Source organism: Mirounga angustirostris, unplaced genomic scaffold (genome assembly GCF_029215605.1).
Source record: "Mirounga angustirostris isolate CCGP_5_RB_7025 unplaced genomic scaffold, mMirAng1.0.hap1 SCAF_11, whole genome shotgun sequence".
In the NCBI taxonomy this organism is placed as follows: Eukaryota; Metazoa; Chordata; class Mammalia; order Carnivora; family Phocidae; genus Mirounga; species Mirounga angustirostris.
The window spans coordinates 106,927,083-106,948,270 of record NW_026991719.1 but is presented as its reverse complement, the minus strand read 5'-3'; the positions used below and the strand labels follow the sequence as shown (position 1 = coordinate 106,948,270).

At 38.8% G+C, this 21,188-nt stretch overlaps 1 protein-coding gene across 1 annotated transcript in view; it reads left to right on the top strand.

Annotated features, from left to right (window-relative positions):
* The window catches only part of LOC123847241 (fibrous sheath-interacting protein 2-like), a 69,311-nt gene that overhangs the window by 45,018 nt on the left and 3,105 nt on the right, over positions 1-21,188 (top strand). The window contains exons 16-19 of the mRNA XM_064573621.1: positions 286-9,626; positions 12,371-12,868; positions 13,892-13,992; positions 15,085-15,131. Of these exons, the coding sequence (XP_064429691.1) occupies positions 286-9,626; positions 12,371-12,868; positions 13,892-13,992; positions 15,085-15,131 (9,987 nt within the window). The remainder of the gene's footprint in view (positions 1-285; positions 9,627-12,370; positions 12,869-13,891; positions 13,993-15,084; positions 15,132-21,188) is intronic.

Genomic DNA, 21,188 nt, shown 5'->3' with positions numbered 1-21,188 from the left:
TCATTTCTCTGCCCTAGGATTTCCAGCTTTTAATTCCTTATACAAGGAAGAAACCAGCAGTTAGAGATCTGAATTCTATTAGGCTATATTCTTAACTTCATGGCCGAAGTAAGGTTCCACAGGTGGGAAATAGAGATTTGAAGACAACTCAGTTCCGAAATTTCTTGACTAGGTTTTTCTATTTCTTGAGTTAGGTAAAATTCATTATAAAATATTGCTAGTATTTTGAATGCTCAACATTTTCCCTTAATGCATGTTAAAAATAGTAATGTTTTCTGTTTTAAGGTCCTCTTGATGAAAAAGTATTTGTTTCCACACCATTAAGGAAAAAATATAAATCAAAACAGCCTCTAAGAAGCATTAACTATGATACTTCACTTTATCAATTTTGTGAACATCTCACTGAATTGGTTATTTCCTATATAATGTCAAGCATTTGTGATTTTACTGAAGATGGTGGAACAAAACAGAAATCACTGGAAAACCAAGATGCAGCTTTTAGCAAGTTTATTTTAATTCATTCACAAGTATTTGTAAGTCGGTCAGTTTCTATCAGAGGACTTGCTTTAAGCATTTCTGAAATCATTATTCGAATCCTTTTTAATAGCGACATTTTAAAGGTAGACATTACACAAGAAATGGTTTCTGCGAAAACAAAATATATTTACTGCCCAAGAGTAGCTGTGGCTGACTTCGATGATCTCTTTCAGGATCTCTTAATAGGAGTGATCCATGTTCTGTCCAAGGAAATAGGAATAAAGCATCAGCCTGACAGGAGAGGAAGAAACAAACCACTCTCTGGGCTTAAAAGTCATAGTTTGCCCATTTGCAACGAAACCAAAACTATGAAAAGACAGACAGGCTCCAGAGGTTGGAAATCATCTACTCACCGAATTAATCAACTAGTACAGAAAAATGAACTAAATTCTCTGGCATGCAAATTAGGCACTCTGGTTGGTAGCCTAAAAACTCATGAATCCAAAGAAGTAGTCAATAAAATTTCTAATTTGGTTTTGCCAGATGTATGCCCAAACTGGAATATGGATTCTGGTAAAATACCACGAAAAAGGTTCCTATCTTCAAATAACCAGCAAAGTCATAGAATACCTAGAAATAACCCAGGGCTCTCCCCAAAATCAGTTTTTCTTCTGAACATTGTATGTGAGAAATTTATTAAAACACTTTTGGAAGAATGTACAGCCAACAACCTCCTTACAGATGGTGCTGTTTCTGGTGAAATACCAGCAGAAGGTCAACTGCCCAACATACTTCAAAACACAGAGAATTATTGCAGGGGAACAATGGACCGTGGCTCATCATTTGAAGAATATAACATGTCAGCCCTTTTGGAAAATCTGGCAGAAATAGATCAAGAATCTATGCTTAGTATTACTTCCCATACCTTGGTAAAATCCTTAATGGAAAAACTGTCCTGTGGTATAAACCGACCTCCCAGAAGCCCACTTTTTGCAAACAAGCATTTAATGAATAGAAGAAGACAAAGACTCCCTGGTTTCCCAAAAAGAGAAAGGCCAAAATTAAAAGAATCAAGACAGGGTAAATGCTCTGCAAGATTCATGAATTATGACAGCAAGCCTTTGAGAGAACCACTGAATAATCTCACTGTGACTCATTCCAAAATACAAGCCCCATTTGGTAAGCAGTTTTCAGGAAAATTCCCTCCTCTACCTCCTCTTCGAAGACCAGGTAAAAAGGAAGAGAATGCAACAGCTATTCTTAACATGCAATATCCAGGAGGCATGAACACAGGAGTTTACTCTGCCACATTTCTGGAGGAAATAATTGCAGACATTTTCCTTAATCTCTCCACCTCTTTGCAGGGCAAAAATGTAAACATCACTGAAGCTCAGCTCAATGAGATAAATATATTAGATGTCAACTCTGTGGTGAATGAGTTTAACAATGCTCGAGTCACTGTTTTACGAGATGTTGAAGAAAGGGTATGTTTTCCACCAATTGATAAAGAAACTGTTAGAAAGATTGTTGACTCAGTTAATAGTGCTGTTTCATGGGAATATGCATTACAAGTTACTGGTGGCAGTCATCTGACAGATGCTACCAGCTCAATAGCAGAACAGATAACTAACGGCATATTGAGAGAGAGTGCAGACTACCAACTCCCACTGTGCTTTGTAGGAAAGCTCATGCCTAATTCATATTACCCTCTTAAAGCTGAAAATATACTGCAGAAACTTCAAAACAACCTGAGAGAACTTAATTACCAAGGTCAACATTCAACGGGCTATACTACCATGTTATCACACTCATTTTTAGAAGATGTCATCAGGAAGTTATTATCTCAGCTCATTTCTCCACCCTGCAAGCCTTCGTGCTTGGGAAAGAAGTATTTATTGACTTCAGATTTTAATGAGGTATCCACCTGTTTAATAAATAAGATTTTGTCAGCCATTTCAAAGCATAAGATTTGGCTCACTAAATATGATTGTCAACATCTATATACAGAAAAAAGCCTTCAAAATATGGTGGAGTCTGTTTATAATAATGTTTTAGAGATGTCTGACTCTCTTGTGTCAGTCCAGAAAAGTATAGTAAGCCAAAGCCCAATTATGATTGACCGAATGGCCAGTCTCATTATTCAAGAGATTATTGAAAATCATCTTCAACCCTTTTTGTGTGGAGAGGGCTTACCATGTTCAATGACTTCACTAGATGAAATATCAGATATGGTTAAAGAGGTTCTCAGTGAGGTCACAGGGTCACATAGACCCCAGAAGCCATCATCACTAGGTATGGACTTTTATCCTAATGCATTTGTAGAAGATATTGTTGCCCGGCTATTATCAAAGATCTTCAATCCAATATATAACACTGAATGTGAACTGGATAAAATGACCCAAAAAATAGTAAACTCAATAAATAACCATTTTAACAAAGCTAAAATCTGCATTCTTCATGATGACCAAGAGCAGTCTTTCCCCACTGTAGATCTAGACACTGTGGATGAACTCGTCAGTTCAGTTTATGAGAATGTTCTGCAACAGCATGGACTAACCACTGAGGTTGATAATGAAGAACTCAAAGACAGTGATATTTTTGCAGAAAATGTTACCAATTTAATTGTAGCCGCTATTTCTGATTATCTTTTTCACCCACTGTTTTCTGGGGACTTGTCGTCTTCCTCCTATGCTACTTTAACAGCAGAGAACATTATTCAGAACATCTTTAGCAGCAGCAGTGAATCTACCAAACCAAGCCAGCATTTATCTCCATATAACACCTTGCTGCCATACACACTTTTAGAAGACATAATTAGAGTGCTGTTATCTAGAATCTTTCCTTCTACATATAACATGGTTCCATACAGCAAAACTCCAAAAGGTAGATCAGGAATTAATTGTGATGAAATCTCTTCAAAGCTAATCAGTGATATTAGGATGAAAATTTCCCAACATGAAATTCGATTTTCAAAAGATGAAGAAGAAACCAAATCTATTTATTCAGAGGATGATGTTCAGCATCTCGTTGATTCTGTATTTAGAAATATGTTGCAAAACTCTGGGTCTCAAGAAGCAGTTGAGCACAATATTACAAGCAGTAACAATGTTCTTATTGATAGAATAGCAGGTTTTATCATTAAAAATATCTGTCAACAGCATCTCCATCCATTTGTGTATGGAAAGTCATTACTTCCTCCATCATATACATACTTTGATGATGTGAGAAGGCAGCATTTTTTTGCCGGTGTTTACTCCTCAGCCTTTTTGGAAGATGTAATCTCTGGGGTTTTAAGCAAAATATTCCACAGGGTGTTAGGTATTGTGCAAACAAACTCATTAAGAGATTCAGGAAAAGAACTGTTAGAAACAGCTGAAAAACTCATATATTTGATAACGGAAGAATTCTCAAAAGCTCAAGTTAGCATCCTAGAAAATGCTAAGGAACAATTATGTTTGCCACCAGTGCATACAGAAGTAGTGATCGAAATTATTGACACGGTATATAGCAAAGTTTTACAAGAATATGAACTGGAACCTGGTAAAGACCTTCTCAATGATACAAAAACATTGGCTGAAAGGGTAACTAAAATTATCCTGGCTGAAGTTTTTGATTTCCAAATTCATCCAGATTTCATAGCAAAGCTGCCTTTTAAATCATATTCAAGACTCCATGCTGATGCTTTGATAAAGAGAGTTCATTATGCTATTAGTAAATCAAGACTCCAGAGACAGACTTATACACCATATACCACCATATTATCACATACACATTTGGAAAAAATCGTCACTCAGGTTTTATCTCAGATAAATCCATTGAACTGCAGTGCAGAAGACCCAGACATTTTGCAGTCAGACTTCCACAACACAGTTGTGAGGCTGATTGATGAGATCATGTCAATAATTTCTAAACATGCAATATGCATTATTAAACATGGAAATGAAAAACAAAATATGATTTCAGAGAAAGATATCCAGGCTATGGTTGATGCCATTTATGCTGATATTTCTCACTCAAATCTATGCCAGTCTCTTACAAAAGATAAAAAAGGCATAAGTAATATACCTATTACAAAAATAGCAAGTTATATAATAAAAGAAATATTTAACCATCATCTTGAGTCATTTTTATCTGCAGATAAAACTCTTCCTTCAAGTACAGTGGGTCAAACTTATCAACAGAGAGCAACAGATCCTCAACAAAGAGAATTGTTGTTTATTGTGAATTCAGCTGTCTTTTTAGAGGATGTAATTTCTGATCTTTTATGCAGAATCCTTTATGTATTCTCACATAATGTCTTGGCTGCCGAAAACCCATGTAAAGCAAAAACCAATGTAACTAACATTGTTACAACATTAGTAAAATCAATTGTGCTGGAATTCACCACATCAGAAATTTTAGTTGCAGATCACTTGGATGAAAATCTGTATTTTTCAGAAGGATATAAAGAAATAGTCAAAAAAACTGTCAGCCTAATTTATGAAAAACTATTAGATGATTATAAATCGCTGATTCATATTTATAGAGCTATACAAAGTGATGCTGTCAGTTTTGGGCAAAAAATATGTTATTTGCTATTAGGAGAAATTTATGATTATCAAGTGGAGTCATTAGTTTTGGGAGAATTATCAACCTCTTCCTATTCCTCCCTCCAAGATGAAAACATCATCAGAAATGTGCTTGACAGCATCAACGATGATAGCCGTGTCTTGCCGTCATGCATCACTGTATTGCCACGTTCCCTTTTAGAAGATATTACTTATAAGCTTCTAGCACATATATTCCCTTCATCTGAGACTGAAACTGAACTCAATGAGAAAGAGGTGCCACCAGATTATGAGTTTGTGAATGCAGCTTCAAAACTGACAGATGAAATTATAACAGAAATTTCTGAACATGAAATTAGACTGGCCACAGCAGGGGAGCACGTGGAAAGTATGCAATTAGAGGCAAGTGAGAACTTTGTTAACTCCATATGTAATGGTATTATGAAAAAACTGAAATTAGAAAATGAAACAAAGAGTGATACATACAAAAAGGGAGGCTTGTTCCTCAGGAAAATAGCTGGTTTCATTATGAAAGAAATTGTGGACCACCATCTGCAGCCATTTTTACATGATGAAGAATCACCTCCCTGTGACTTACCCAAAAATGACCATATCATTGAACTCTTGAATCCTGATAAAGAAAAAATACTCACAGGCTTCCCACAGGCTTCTGTGTATTCTGCTACATTTTTGGAAGATGTCATAATTGACCTTGTTCGCAAATTTTATACTCTCCCAAGTATTGCTGAAAACCCTAAGAACAAAGAGATATCAGAAAAAGACCCCATGGGCATGGCTATAAAATTTGCAAATGCCCTGGTAGGAGAATTTAGGAAAAGTAAAATTAAAGTCCTAGCAAATTCTGGAGAAAGGTTTTCTTTTCCACCAATAGATAAAGAGACAGTCAGTAACGTATCTGATTCTGTGTATGATGAGGTCATAGAAATGTATGGATCTAACAATGTTCAGAAAGATGATAGAAGTAACATTGTTATAGAGATGATAGCTGCTTTAGCCAAAAAGGCAATCTCTGCTTTCAAGATTCAACCACTTTTTTCAGGAGACTGGTCTTCCACCTTCTTTTCATTTCTAAATGTGGATAACATCATCCAAAGAGTTCAACACCTACCATATAATACCTTTACAAAAATAAATAAAAGCTTGAAGGAGAACCCAGTTTCTTCACTAGAACAATTACCCACACTTACTCCTCTAACCTCAGGCCTGAAAGACATAACAGACACTTTGGAAATAGGTAGAGGAGCACTTCATGGAAAAGAGAATTTCAAAAAGGAGAAGACATTTATGAAGACAAGCAGCATCCAGGAGCCGATATGTACTGCTCTAACTAGCATTGTGAAGGGCGAATTAACTACCCTAGCATCAGGTTTAGTTGGAGGTGTGGCAGATAAAAAGAAAGGGGATGAAAAGAAAAAGGAAAGGTCCATTGGAAAAGAGAATGAGAAGGCATCAAAAGTTACTTTTCCAACAACTACTGTGGAAAGTGAAGATACTCGGGGACCAGATTTGAGTATGGCACCTAAAAAGAATGAAAGCAAGAAGAAAGACACTTTGGGTATAAAAGAGGAAAAAGGGCAAGGTGATGAGGTATACCAACATCTTTCATCAGCTACTGATGATACAAAAAACAAGAAGGTTGTCCTGGAACCAGATTTAAAAATAGATAAAAAGAAAAGTGACAAGAAAAGAGGGAGTTCATTAGAAAAAGACAATAGACCTTCTGAATTACCATCTCTGAAATCCAAAGTGAGAAATAGAAAGATCCAAGAGAAGAGGAGAGATTCTCCAGCTTATGGAGTTACAGATGACAAAAAGACCTTGCGTCTTAAACGTGTCCAAAATTTCACTGAAAGCATTTACAGAAATGTTTTAGAATTGTCTCCTTTCCAAGAACCAGTAGATGATTCAAAATCCCCAAATCCCCTAGGTGATAAAGCGGTATATGTAACTCAAGCAGATGGCAAGGGTTTTGCCCAGCCTGACTCAACAAATCCAGCTAAACACAATGCTCCTGCAAAAGAGGAAGAGAATAAAAAAAGTAAAGATAAAGAGATTAAAAGTAAACCTAGTAAACCAGACAATCCACCAGAAAATAACCGTGGGATTTTTCCTGCTAACTTTTTAGAAGATGTTCTCTCTGAAATAGTAAACAAATTGGTTTTTGATTCCTCACTGGGTACAGATGATGCATGTCAAAATGTAACCAAAAATGTAAATCCGACTGAGCTCTATGACACAGCTATGAAACTGATTGATTCCCTGTTAAAGGAGTTTTCAGATGCTCAAATTAAAGTACTGAACCTAGGTCAGGGAAGTCAGTTCCTCCCATCTACAGATAAAGTTTCATCAGTTCACAATGTACCTCTCAGGCAAAAAGAACCATCTGTGAATAAAGCACCTCGAGAGAAAAAAACGGCAGCTGCAACTAAGATAGATTCTTTAGATGAGGCACCTTCTATGGCTAACATACCATCAAGTGATAAAATGTTGGTCAACAAGGTTGTCCACTCCTCTATATGCAGTATTTTGCAGGAATATAGATCTCAAGACTCCATTTATAAAGACATAAATAGTAATGGTGAAAATTTAGCAAGAAAGCTAGCTAATGCAGTGATAGAAGAAATTTTTCAGCATCAGCTAAACTTGCTACTTTATGATGAAGCTCCGGCTGCAGCATGTTTGCCTCTAGAATCTAAGGAGGTTATGAAAAAGGTCCATAAGGTAGTCCAAACAGCCTGCAAAGAATGTCAAACATCATCGCCATATACCATAATGCTACCTTATGAATTTTTAGAAAGTGTAATTTCTTTTCTTTTATCAAAAATTTTCTCAACAGTAACCAATGCTAAAACAGAAATATCCGAAGATAATTTGCACGCAGAACTGGATTTCCTTCAAATGAAGTTAGTAAGTACAATTATGACAGAGATCTCCAAAGATAAAGGCATGATTGTACAGTATGTAAAATCCTTACATCCTAATGATGATGAAATTATTCAATTAGTGGCTCAGACTATTTATAATAATCTCTTGCCACAATTTGGATCTCAAGAGCGCATACAAAATTGTGTCAGCAGTGGTTGCAAAATCCTTTCAGAAACCATAGTTAATTTAGTTGTACAGGAAGTGGCTGGCAACCAGTTGCAGAACTATTTTTCTGGAGAGCTAACGTCACATCAGTGTACAGAAGTTGACAGTGTTATTGAAAGTATCCTTAAAGATGTCATCCAAACCACTGAAGTTCCCCAGCCTCAGCCGTCACGGGCTTACAAACTGCCTTTTTACATAATAGAAGAAATTGCTGTAAATTTTTTGTCAAAGCTTTTATCTATGTTTCCAAAAGTGGATAAGAAACAAAACAATTCTCTAAACGCTGAAATGCAAACAATAATCTCAAAAATCCTAAATTCATTCCAAGAATATCTCTCTAAAAGTCGAATTATAGTAGTGCCACAGGCCAAAGAATCACCCACGGTATCTTTCGCAGACAGTACAACTATCGAAAAAGTAGTTACTTCTGTTTATAACAGTGTTTTAAGGTGCTCTGGCTCCCATATTTCAGTGTATAAAGATTTAATGGGTAAGAGCAATGTCCTTTCTGATATAATAGGATTTTTAATGGTGAAGGAAATTTCCAATTCAGAACTTCATCCTCAAGTGGAAGAAGAAGCATCAAGTTCAGAGTTAGTTCTGGAAGCTGTCAAAATTATGGAAAAAGTGGTTAAGATCACTGATGACCTTAAGTCAGAGAAAAAGCCTTCAACCAAAAAAGAGACTGTGTTAGATGCTAGATTTTTAGAGGAAATGCTGGCCTTGTTCTTGGCTAAACTAGTAAAGTTGCCAAGTGCCTCAAGCAGAGATGTGAAAAACTTATCAAAGTCTGAGGTAAATAAAATTGCATGTCAATTGACAAAATCTGTGACAGCTGAAATTTCCAGAAATAACATTAGTGTTGTAGCTGATAAACCTGAAGAAACATTTTTAAGTCCAGAAAGTACAGAAATTATTTCTCAGATCGTCGATTCTGTTTATAATCAGGTACTACAACAATCTGGAACTCATGAAGAACTTTATTATGACATGAAAGGTACAAACAATGTCTTCCCTAAAGAGGTAGCTTCTTTACTCATCAGTAAAATTTCCAATTGTCCATTAGAAACACTTAGCCCAAAAGATTCACAGGCTGATCTCTTTGGCGATTTGGATCTTAGTCGAATTGTTGAAAAGGTGCATGAGCATGCTGTTAAAAGAGGGCCTGAGCAAGAGCAAAAAGAATTAGGTCAAGATTTAAGTGAAGAGGAACTTCCAATTAAAATAATTCCTCACCGTGGGAAACAACCAATCAATATCGATCCAGACATTGTGGCAGATCACCTAGGAGTCATTTCTATAAAAACACAACCTCTTGAGAAACTGCAGTTGGAGTGTTTAACTAGAACCGGATGCAGCATCAAGGAACTGAGAAGAGTGTCAGTGAGTGGGAGGAGTCACTCAATGGGCACACCTGATGCAGGAAAGCAAAAGCGAGAAAGACGCATCTCACTGGATGAGATGGGACGACTGAATGTAAAACCATTAGAGGTAAGTGCTAAACGCAATGGTGAAAAGAAATGAGTAGTTACTGAGACCTGGTTGTCCTGTGATTTCCTTCCTCGGGGAGGTCTATGGGAATGCATTTATAAAATATGGTCAATTTCCTCTTGCCCAGCACAGTAGAATTGGGACACTATGATTCAGCCACTTCTCTGCTTTCCTGGGACTCACCCATCAGCAGTGTGGCTCAGTGTAAAAGTGGCAGGCTATTTTCCATTAGCCAGTCAGACTAAACTGCCATTTCTTGAAGAATGGAATACAGGGAAATACCCTTACCAGCAAACAGGACTGAATGGAACTGTAGTCCTCATTTGGCAACCCGAAAGAAATGCAATTTTTATAGTCCCCACAGTTCTTTTTAATGGATATACATTATCATAGTATTATATGGGTCCAAAAGGGCCAGTTAGAATAACAGGTCAACCTGTTAAAGATTGAAATCCTCAAACTTAAGGCTCCACAGTAGTATTGTTTTTACTTAGCAACATTCATCAACAAACATCAGACTGCAAGCTCTTTAGAGTTCATTTGCTTCTTCTTATTTCACTTCCATTACATAATACTCTCCCAGTTCCCTATACTCTTACATACTCAGGAGGGACCCAGTTTCTTTCCTAGTCTACCCTTGTTCTAGACCCAGCTGTCTTCATACTTCTATTTTTATGAACTAGTTTTTCTACAGTCTTATATTTGGGCTTTAAATATACTTTAAAGGGGCTTGAAATGCCAAAACACTGTCCTTGGTACAACATAACAATTGAAAAAGTAGTTCTGTTTACAGATCTTAGGGCACTAGGACATAGGGATGGTCTTTCCGGGAGATGGAGTTACACTAATCCAGTCCCACATTCTCACATAATACCAAAGTCTATCTGCATAAATGAGCCTCCTGCAAGGATGATGGTGTGCACTCACACTCAGTATATAGTCTGTGATTTACAAACTGAGCAAAGTTCTATAGAACCAGCCTGCTTAGAGCACAAGCCTAGGAGCGTGTTTTCCTTAGCATTATTTTCCAGCCCACTGAACTAAGTCTCAGAGCTGGTGAATACATTACGGATCTTTTTTTTTTTTTTTAGTCTCAAATACTGAGATTGTCGTAGGCACTGATGGAGTCTCCTTGGTCCTTAGTTTCTTGGACCAGTTGAAGGTCCTTTCCAGTTCTAAAATGTCCTTTTCTCTCTATAGAACATTACCTCTAAGTGATTACCTCTTAATCACCTGTCAGTTTTGGCTACCTGCTTTCTTCTTTTACATCCTTTATCAGTACTTTAACTATCTCTTTATAGCCCACAGAAAGTTGGAAGAGAATAGCTAATCCAAAGAAACTACTGCTGCTACTCGTAAGGGAAGCAAAAGCTATCTCAGGGAAAGCAAACAGACTTAGCTAGCTCAGTTAAGACAGATGCTTTGTAGCTAGGTGGACAGTGGTGCCGTCCATCCCCAACATGGGCATGGAGGTTTCAGAAAGAACGGGAGATCAGTTTAAGGAATCCAGGCAACTCCCAGGCTAGTCCTCAGTCAGGAATCCATAAGCAGTGCTTCATTTGCTATTCTGAGGTACCAAAGCTTCCCAACACACCAGACAAACGCCTCTCAAAGATTCCTACAGTTACACATCCTGGAGCCATAGCGATGACTCTGAGCTTTTGAACCACTATTTCCCTCCCCCAGATCATCAAGACTGATCATGTTTCAGTTTCTTACAGGAGTTCTTTCATTTTGTTTTGCACAAAAGATACCACTGTAAAGGCAGCATTTATCTGAAACTCTGGGTTGCAGTTTTACAGAGATCTAAGATTGATAACCCAAATTAATGTAAAGGTTCTGTGGCATCATCAAAGGCTACAGAAATGAAAAAGTCATTTATGACTGTCTTTTCCTTGATCTGTCTTTACCATTGCAAAATGGAAAGTAACATTTGACCAGGGAGGTGAGGAGGAATGAAAAGTTACTCTCTGAAGCTCCCTTTGGAAAATATGTTCAAGGGTTAGAATGTGGAGGGTGAAAAGTGAACATGCAAAGTCTTTCACAATCATGTTTTAAAATCCAGGTCAGCCAATACCTTCTCTTTTGTTCATGAAAATATATACATTTAGATTGCTCTTATGATTGACTCTCTCACTAAGAAGTTTAGAAAAACATGTCCTAAGTCTGTCACAGAACTTTCCAGGTAAATGATGAAAACAGAATGTAATTACAGTATTTGTGCATTTTGCATTTCTTGGCAAGTAAAAAGTAAAATTTGAAGCAAAAACAAAACTTACTAGGGTTCCCTTCTTTGGACTGGATAACATTATTCTTTTTTTTTTAAGATTTTTTATTTTTTATTAGAGAGAGAGTACAAGCAGGGGGAGCGGCAGGCAGAGGGAGAGGGAGAAGCAGGCTCCCTGCTCAGCAGGGAGCCCGATGCGGGGCTCGATCCCAGGACCCCGGGATCATGACCTGAGCCGAAGGCAGACGCTTAACCATCTGAGCTACCCAGGCGGCCCAAGGATAACATTATTCTTGAATGCAAAAAAAGAATTACTGAAATGAGCAAATATTGCTTATGATTTTTATTTATTTCTTCTTTTAAATATATCACATATTATTACTCTACCAGTAAGTGGCATTTGAGGATAATTTTACTAAATTGAAACTGAAAACCATGTGAAAATTGCTTTATTACTATAGAACCATAGGAAAAATGACTGAGGCAATAGTTTTTAATATTTTCTCTTCAATTCCAGACTGCTAGTAGGAATTCATTTCAGAACTTAATAAAGCCTGACATCACCAAAGTGGAGCTTTTAAAAGATGTCCACAGCAAAAAAGATCTTATCATTCGTTTGGTAACTCATGATATTAATCAAGAAGTTTCAGAAAATAAAGTGGAAGAGGGCTTAACTTCTGATGAAGATGAAGTTGTTTTACAAGACGTTGAGAAAGAAGAACTTCCAGAAGGCCCTTTGGAAGATCAAGTAAAAGAAAACATAAAGCCCATTATAAGCACAGTGGCTTTTCCCAAGCCACTGAAGAGCAAGAGAAATCTGAAAAAATTTTTGTCACTAGGAAAATGTTGTCATTGCAAATCCACTGAAACTACAGCAAATACTGAGGCATCACCAAATCAATGGACAGAATCTGAGGAGACACAACGAAGAATTGTTTTTAATGCTGATATGACTACCTCCAAATCCTCGACTGGCACAGATTCTTCCTTTTGGGAGAGAAAGACACAACTAAGTGTAAGTGACAAATGGGACTCTCAGTGACTGGGTTTCTATAGGGAAGGTAGAGTTTCACAAACTTAGTCCAAGTAATTTACATTGGGTAGGAAGAAGAGGGCAAAAACTGAATCCGGGCAGTCTCTCCCAACTTTGATGATATTTACAACTACAGGGAAATGACTAACAGATGAAGTCAGAAGCCTCAATTGAAGAAAAATAGATCATGGAAAATGTCCTAGATTAGTCAGAAGGACAAGAAAAACAGAAAAAGGAAACCAGTTAGGAGAAAAGCAGTCTAATTATTTAAAATCATATATTTAATTTTTCTTTGTACTCTGACCTATAAATAGTCACTGGAAGTTTTGTTTGCAGAAACTCCATGCCAGTGGGCAGGACCAGAAAATGGGCTGGAGGGGAGTAAAAAGATTCATGCAAATTCGGCCCATCTGGGTTTGAATTCTGGCTTTGCCACTTAGTAGCTATGTGACCTTTGGGCAAGTTACTCTCAAAAATTCCTTACCCAACTTGTTGAAACGTAGCAAGTTATTCAAAGTATGTTGAATATTCCTCAGTCCATAAGCCCCACTATCACTCTGACACACAGCTCCTGTCCCTGGTTCTGTATCATTCTAGTGACTGATCACTTATCATCCTCTTGGGTTAGCCCTACCAAAAAAAAAAAAAAAATTTGCACTGTACATGCATTTGGAAGATACACATGATTTAGGATTTCCTGGTGAGACAATCCCCCTGGATTATCCATTTGCAATGATTTCCAGGTTAACCCAGAAACTACAAGAAAACACAGAGATACAACTCTGGCCAATTCAGAGGCTCACCAGGACAAAATAGCCTCAACACAAACTCACATCTGTTTATTAGGATCTATTTATTAGGAAGCCATGTGAGATTTTAGGGGCAAACATAGTGTGCCTGATCAGAATGCTGGCTACATAGATAACTAAGGAAACATTATAGTGTATTTTACTTAATTTATTACAAAATCTCCTTTTTATAATTACCTGACTTGTACTTTTCCAGAGAGAAGAAAGGAAAGCTAGTACTGAACCGGCATATTACTTCTTACATAGAATTATGAGTTCATCCTCATACAATGAAGAGGATCTGCCTTCATTTTCTAGGTACAGTCAATTAAAGCAATATGAGTTGGCTAAGAAAATAGAAATCCAAAATGAAAATTACATTAATGCGAAGCACGGGCCCCTCAAGTAAACATGTGAGAAAGCCAGTGTCTCTCCCCTCAAACTCCCCTCACTCCTTCCCCTCATTCTCCTCTGTGGTTACTTCCTGGGCCTCCCCTTTCCATGTTCTCTCCTATTTCTATTTATCTGGTCTCTACTTCCTTCTTTCTAGTATAGTGGTCTAGTTAGTATAGTTAGATTAAGTCTTTAATGTGTTAGATTCTGGAACCTAAGAGGCCCTGGGTCAACAGTAGTTCCTGCACTAAGGGCTTCCTACTTAGTTTCCTTATGTACCTAAACACTCAACAGTGTGGCACTGACTGTCACAGGGATCCCCAAAATGGAGGGGTTATGTAAGTTGGAGCATTCAGGGAAGAATTCTCAAAAGCAGTGGAGTTTCAGTTGGGCCTTGAAGGATGGATGAGCTTTAGACAAGACCATCCAAATTGGGGAAGACTGTAAGAGAAAGGATGGACTCTGCAGTATTTATAGGAGACAAAGAGGAATAAAGTACACTGTAGACTTGAAGTCTGATTAACACTTTTTCTAGAATAGCCTAAACGTGCCTAAAATTGTTCCAGTGTTTATAAGAATATTCACAAACTGGGAAGGGTAGCATTTTGTATCATGGGAAAACTAGGGTATAAGGAGAAAAATCTACCTGATTTTAACTATATTCTTTTCTACTTGGCACTATGAAATTAAGGTGTCTTTTTGACCTGATGCCATTTTAGGACACCTACCCCTAGCCCACCATTGATCCTTTCTCCCTTCAAGATTGTAGTAACAGACCTAAGTAGTAAAGCAGGCGACTCTCAATTATTTGTGTCACCGGAGAAGATGAGAGGGCATATATAAAACCAAATAAAAGTCAATGTAGCAGTCATTTTCACTTGATTTGAGAACTCAGAGACATACCATTCTAGATTTACTTCTATATGAGTAATGATTTTGACATTGTTCTTTTACTTAACCAGTATTCCTTCATATATTAAATACATAGTAAATAAAATGTCTTTTACCTTTTTTTAGTGATGATGATGATCGTCCCTCATATCCAAGTGCCAAAATAACAGAAGGTTGGATTGATTTTTTTTCTTAGATACTATTTAAAGGAGACTTTGTTCTTTGCATTGATAAAATTTCCTCTTATGAAACATGAAACTAACACTAAGTTTTCTAATAGGTTGACCTACTTTGGGGGAATAGTTAACATGAGCCAATGAGTTTGCTTTTTAGGAATCACCAAAATTTCATTAATAATTTTGGTATAAAGTACATGGTGTGATATTATGGGTTTAAAATTGCCATGCTTCTGTAGGAAATATCCAGAAAATATGGGTTTATCGCATCTAAATGTGGACTGGAGCTCATGCTGCAAGGATTTAATCTCTCTTTAAGAGTATATCCTTTCTTTGTAGGACTAGCTTAGCCCCAGTAAAATATATTTAAAAAGCTTTTATTTTTTTAAGATTTTACTTATTTATTTTTGAAAGAGAACACTAGCATGGGGGAGAGGCAGAGGGAAAGGGAGAAGCAGACTCCCTGCTGAGCAGGGAGCCTGCCCTGGGGTTCAGTCCCAGAACCCTGGGATCGTGACCTGAGCCAAAGGCAGACCCTTAACAAACTAAGCCACTCAGGTGCCCCCAAAAGCTTTTAAAGCTAAAAATTAAACCTAAATTTATTTATGTTAGAATCTGGCTAGGGTAGACTCCACTTTATCTTTTGTCTCTGTTAGAACTGACTCATTAAAATATTTACAACTTGAGTTCTTAGTCCCCTATTCTTTTATTTTTTTTTTCTGAGTACAATGTACTTCACAATACAAATTTAAAGAATTTTTAAAGCATGAAATAATATACAGTTTTCAAATATTTATTTTCCCATGTGATGTGGCCATCTCCCAGGGTTTTTTTTTTTAATTTTTTATTGTTATGTTAATCACCATACATCATTAGTTTTTGATGTAGTGTTCCATGATTCATTGTTTGTGCATAACACCCAGTGCTCCATGCAGAACGTGCCCTCTTTAATACCCATCACCAGGCTAGCCCATTCTCCCACCCCCCTCCCCTCTAGAACCCTCAGTTTGTTTTTCAGAGTCCATCATCTCTCATGGTTCGTCTCCCCCTCCCGTTCCCCCCCTTCATTCTTCCCCTCCTGCTATCTTCTTTTTTTTTTTTCTTAACATATAATGTATTATTTGTTTCAGAGGTACAGATCTGTGAGTGCTGTGAATTGTGCAAGACTGTTGAATCCCAGGGGTTTTTTTTAAGGATTTTATTTATTTATTTGAGAGAGAGAGAGAGCATGAGAAGGGGGAGGGGCAGAGGGAGAGGGAGACACAAACTCCCCACTGAGCGGGGAGCCCGATGCGGGGCTGGATCCCAGAACCCTGGGATCATGACCTGAGCCAAAGGCCGAAGGTGGACGCTCAACGGACTGAGCCACCCAGGCGCCCCGGTCCCTTATTCTTTTAAACTGCAAAGGATCAATGGGTTCTCACAGTGGCAGCACTGGCCTAAAGTTGGGAGTGTAATGTTTACTATAAAGGTGGCCTTGAGGGGCGCCTGGGTGGCTCAGTTGGTTAAGCGACTGCCTTCAGCTCAGGTCATGATCCTGGAGTCCCGGGATCGAGTCCCATGTCGGGCTCCCTGCTCAGCAGGGAGTCTGCTTCTCTCTCTGACCCTCCCCCCTCTCATGCTCTCTATCTCATTCTCTCTCTCAAATAAATAAATAAAATCTTTAAAAAAAAAAATAAAGGTGGCCTTGAAATACAAACTGCAGGACTGGAGTTGACCTTGATTATTTCAAGCCTGCAACCCACTCAAAAGGTTACTCAAGAAAGCTATCCTCTCCATTTGTAAGTGGAAACATTTATTAAAAGATGAACCATAGAGTGTTGTTAAATTTGCCAGAATTCCATGGACAGGTCATAGTCAGAGGATGAGATAATGTATCAATGGTGTGCAGCCTGCAGTATGGAATCATCATAGGCTGTTAGAGCCAGAAAGAAGCCATCTACTATAACCTCACTTTAAAGATGAAGAGCCTGAGGTTCAGAGTGGGGAAGTGACTTGTCCAAGGTCATACATTGAGTCAGAGTATAGATCCTAAGTCTCCTAAACCTGAATCCATTTCATTGTTTTCCTCAACTTCATTGCACTACATTATGCTTAGTTCCTATATCCTTTGGTAATATTGTACCTGTCCAGTTGATTCATTCAATCACGTTCAACAAAGATTCTCTGAGCACTTTCTTTGTGCTGGACACTGTTCTGAGTTCTGGAGATAAAGCCATGAGTAAGAGAGACAAAGTCCTTACCCTCATTCTAACTTGGGAGCCAGGGGGCAATATAAACACAATAAATCTAGATAAAAATAAGTACCCCCCCATCTCACACAGGGTAAAAGCCAGTGGCTTACAAGGCTCCACATGGTCTGGACAGCATTCCCCCCTCCCCATGACCTCTCTGACCACCTCTCCTATGATCCCCTCTTAATCACTCCACTCCAGCCACACACACACCCTCAGACATGCCAGGCATTCTCCTTTCTCAGAACCTTTGCACTTACTGAGCTGCCGAAAACATTCTTTTCCCAGGTATCTGCATAGTTCACTTCTCACCTTCTTCAGATCTTTGCTTAAATATCATCTTCTAAGTAAAGCCACCTCTGAGCACCTTCTTTAAAATTGCAACCCCAGCACTCACGGCCACCCCAGCACTCCCTATCCTCCTGCCCTGCTTTAATTTGTTCCCTAGCATTTATACTATCTGATAGATTGTATGTTTTTGTTTGTTGACTGTCTCCTTCCCCTAGAATTTAGCTCCATGCGGGGAGGGATTTTTGTCTGTCCACTATATCCCCACATACCTAGAAAACAGGCACACAGTAGGCACTCAGTAAGTATTTGTGGAATTCGTGAGTGAATAAGAAGAAAAGAAAGAGAGTGGCTGGCTAGTGTCCCAGGCACAGGGTACAGTAAGTGCAAAGACCCTAGGATGGGATGAGCTTGGCATGTTAGAGGAAAAGAATAAAACCAGTACCTAGAGCCCAGTGAGAAGGAAAGTGTTATGAGATGAGGTTAGAGAGATAGATAGCTAGGGGTCAGATCATGTTAGGGCCTTTTATAGACAGTGGAAATGAGCGTAGGTTACTTTGGGGTTGCTGTAGGAATCCTGTGGGGGATTTTAAGCAGAGAAGTGATATAATCTAATTTATGAATTTTTTTAAATAAATCCCTCTGACTACTATTTGGAGAGTGAACTAAGTAGAGATAGGATTAAAGCAGGGAGAACATTTAGGAGGCTTTCATAATAATCCAGCCAAGAAATAATGGTGGCCTGGACTAGGGGTATAGCCATGGAGGTGGTAAAAAGTGAACAGATACAGAATGTATTTTGAAGGTAGAATCAGCAGGAACTGCTAATGGAGTGGATGTGGGAAGTGAAGAAAACAGAAAAATCAAGGATGATTCCTACAATTTTGGCTTGAGCAACTAAGTGGCTTGTGGTACCATGTGGTGAGACAGGCAGGGGAGTGAAGGTGGAGGGAACAAGAATTCCATTTGGGCTGTGTGAGATTGAGGCCATTGGACACTCAAATGCACAGATCACATGAGCAGTTGGATAGTTAAGTCTAGAATTCAGTGGGGAGGTCAGGGCTGGCAATACAAATTCATTTCACAGAAGAGACAATAAAATCTCAACTTGACTCTGACCATCTGGAACTCTCAAGTACCTGGAATGTTTCCATTCCCTCTTTATCAAAACAACTTCTTAGATATATCTAGAAGGGATGCCATGCATTTAGCCTAGATGCTTGAAAATTATGTTGGAATGATGGCCCGGATAAACCCAAATGGCCCCAATTACCAAAAAAAGTCAGTTCAAATATGTACAGTATACAAGACTTCCTAAAATAGGAAAGTACATTCAGACACTTTTGAACAACTAGCAACTGATAATAAAATTGAGTGGATATTCTGGTTAACCAATTTCATCAGATAATTCAAGTAATGGGATCTCTCTCATATTCAAGGTAACTGAGGTTTTACTGTATTTTTTCTAGAATCCTTGGCCCAAAGGTTAATCCAGAGAGAATCTTCTCATCTTGGTCCTTAATGATTACACATGTATAAAATGTATATCAAATACACATTACTTCACCTGGCCCTCTTGTGAGAAAGTAGTCACATCCCCATTGTACATATGAGGAAACAGAGTCAGAGAAGTTAGAACTCACCGTATTCACAGAGCTTTAGATAGTGAAGCTAAGATTCAAACACCGTTTTTCTGACTCCAAACAAGTCTATTGCCCCTTTTACTACTCGCTCCCTCCCTCGCTGTGGGTCTTTTGGAAACTTCCCTCTTGGTATCATATCCAGATCTGGAGAATGCAAGCAGTATTAAGGTAAATATTTTTCACTGGCCCCTTATTGTGGCTAGTGAAGCCCTTACAGAAATAAGGGACTCTCTTCAAATAAGGGACTGCTTGTGTGTCGTGCTTTGAGGGGCCTCAGGAACCTCAGTGTGATCCCAAGAAATTCCCCTTCCCTAAGGCGCTCTTAGGAAGTTTCCAATAATGGCTGAAGCCATAGATCTGCCTGGACCCTCTTCTCTGTTTTGTATCACTTTTGCTTTCCTCTAGGTTTACTCTAACCACTCCCCAGTGTGCGTGTACACACACCCTCTCATACACCCCTCATCGGTTTTCTAGACACTTCTCATTTAGCAATAGTAACATCTATTTGACAACCTCAGGCATCACTTAGAGGCCAGTCTGGAGGCCTGCTGACAGGCTTTTCCATTGCCAAGCTGATTCCCTGGCTCATTGTGACTCCTCTTACTGATTGTCCTTCTTGCTTGCTGAGTTTTTTCCCATTGTAAATTATAGTTAAAGGCCTGATCCATTAAGATATTCAGCATTCTTTATCGAGTAGCACAGAAATTCCTGCTTGGCATTCAGCTCCAGGTAAACATTAGTCACTGTACACATGAATACATACACTCTCCAGTGTCAAGACACAGAAAAAGAAGCCATCATGTTTCCCTTAATGCCAAAGGCCTTGCCGTAGTCTACAGGGCCCTATATGAGCTGCCCACCCTCTCTTCCCAACCCCCATTACCCGTATTGTCACTCTGTTACCCCTCTGTCCACTCACTGTCACTCCTCCAGCCACACTGGCCTCCTTACTGCTCCCCTAAACTGCCAAGCAAGCTTCACCTCAGGGCCTTTGAACTTGCTCTTCCTTTGCCAGGGACACAACTATCCCCAGATAGCTGTGTGTCTTCCTCCCCCATCTCCTTCCAGTCTTTGCTCAAAAGTCACCATCTCTGTGAGGCCTTCCGTGACCACCCCATGTAAGATGGGCACACACACACTATCCTCCCTTACCCTGCTTTATTTTTCTTCACAGCACTTGAGTCACTATTCAGTCAACCATTCATTCATTTAACAATTTTTTATCAAGTGCCTACTATGTGCCAGGCACTGGAGATTCAGCAGTAAAGAAAGCAGACAAATATTCCTGTTCTCATCCTCTGGTAGACTTTATATTCACTTGAATATAAGCTTCATGATGGCAAGGTCTTTGTTTTGTTCATAACTGTATGCCCAACACCTAACACAGGACTGAAATATAGTAGAAGCCCAACAAACATTTTTTTGAAAGAACAGCCTTAGCCGTCAGAACCAAATTTAATCTCTGTGTTGGGAGTTCCCTAGCTCTCTCCCCATTAGTCAGATGTATAGCCATATTTGGGAACTACTACACAGAGCAGAGGTTCTCGATCCTGGCTGCACATTGGAATCATCTGGCAAACTTTAAAAGTGGATTCCCAGGCCTCAGCCCCAGAGATTCTGATTGGTCTGGGTTGCAGCCTGGGCCTGGGGAGTTCTAAAGGCTGCCCAGGTGATTTTAATGGATAGCCAACATTGCAAACCATTGACTCTACCTACTCATGTCAGGCCATTCAGAAGCACCCACCCCCCACCTTCCTTTAGATCAGGAGCGCTCAGCCTGGCTGCACGTTAGTCACCTGGATAACTTAGAAAACAAATAAATGCTTGCCCCACCCTCAGGGGTTCCTGTTTAATTGGGTTGGGGCCAAAGCATGCCTATTTTTAATATT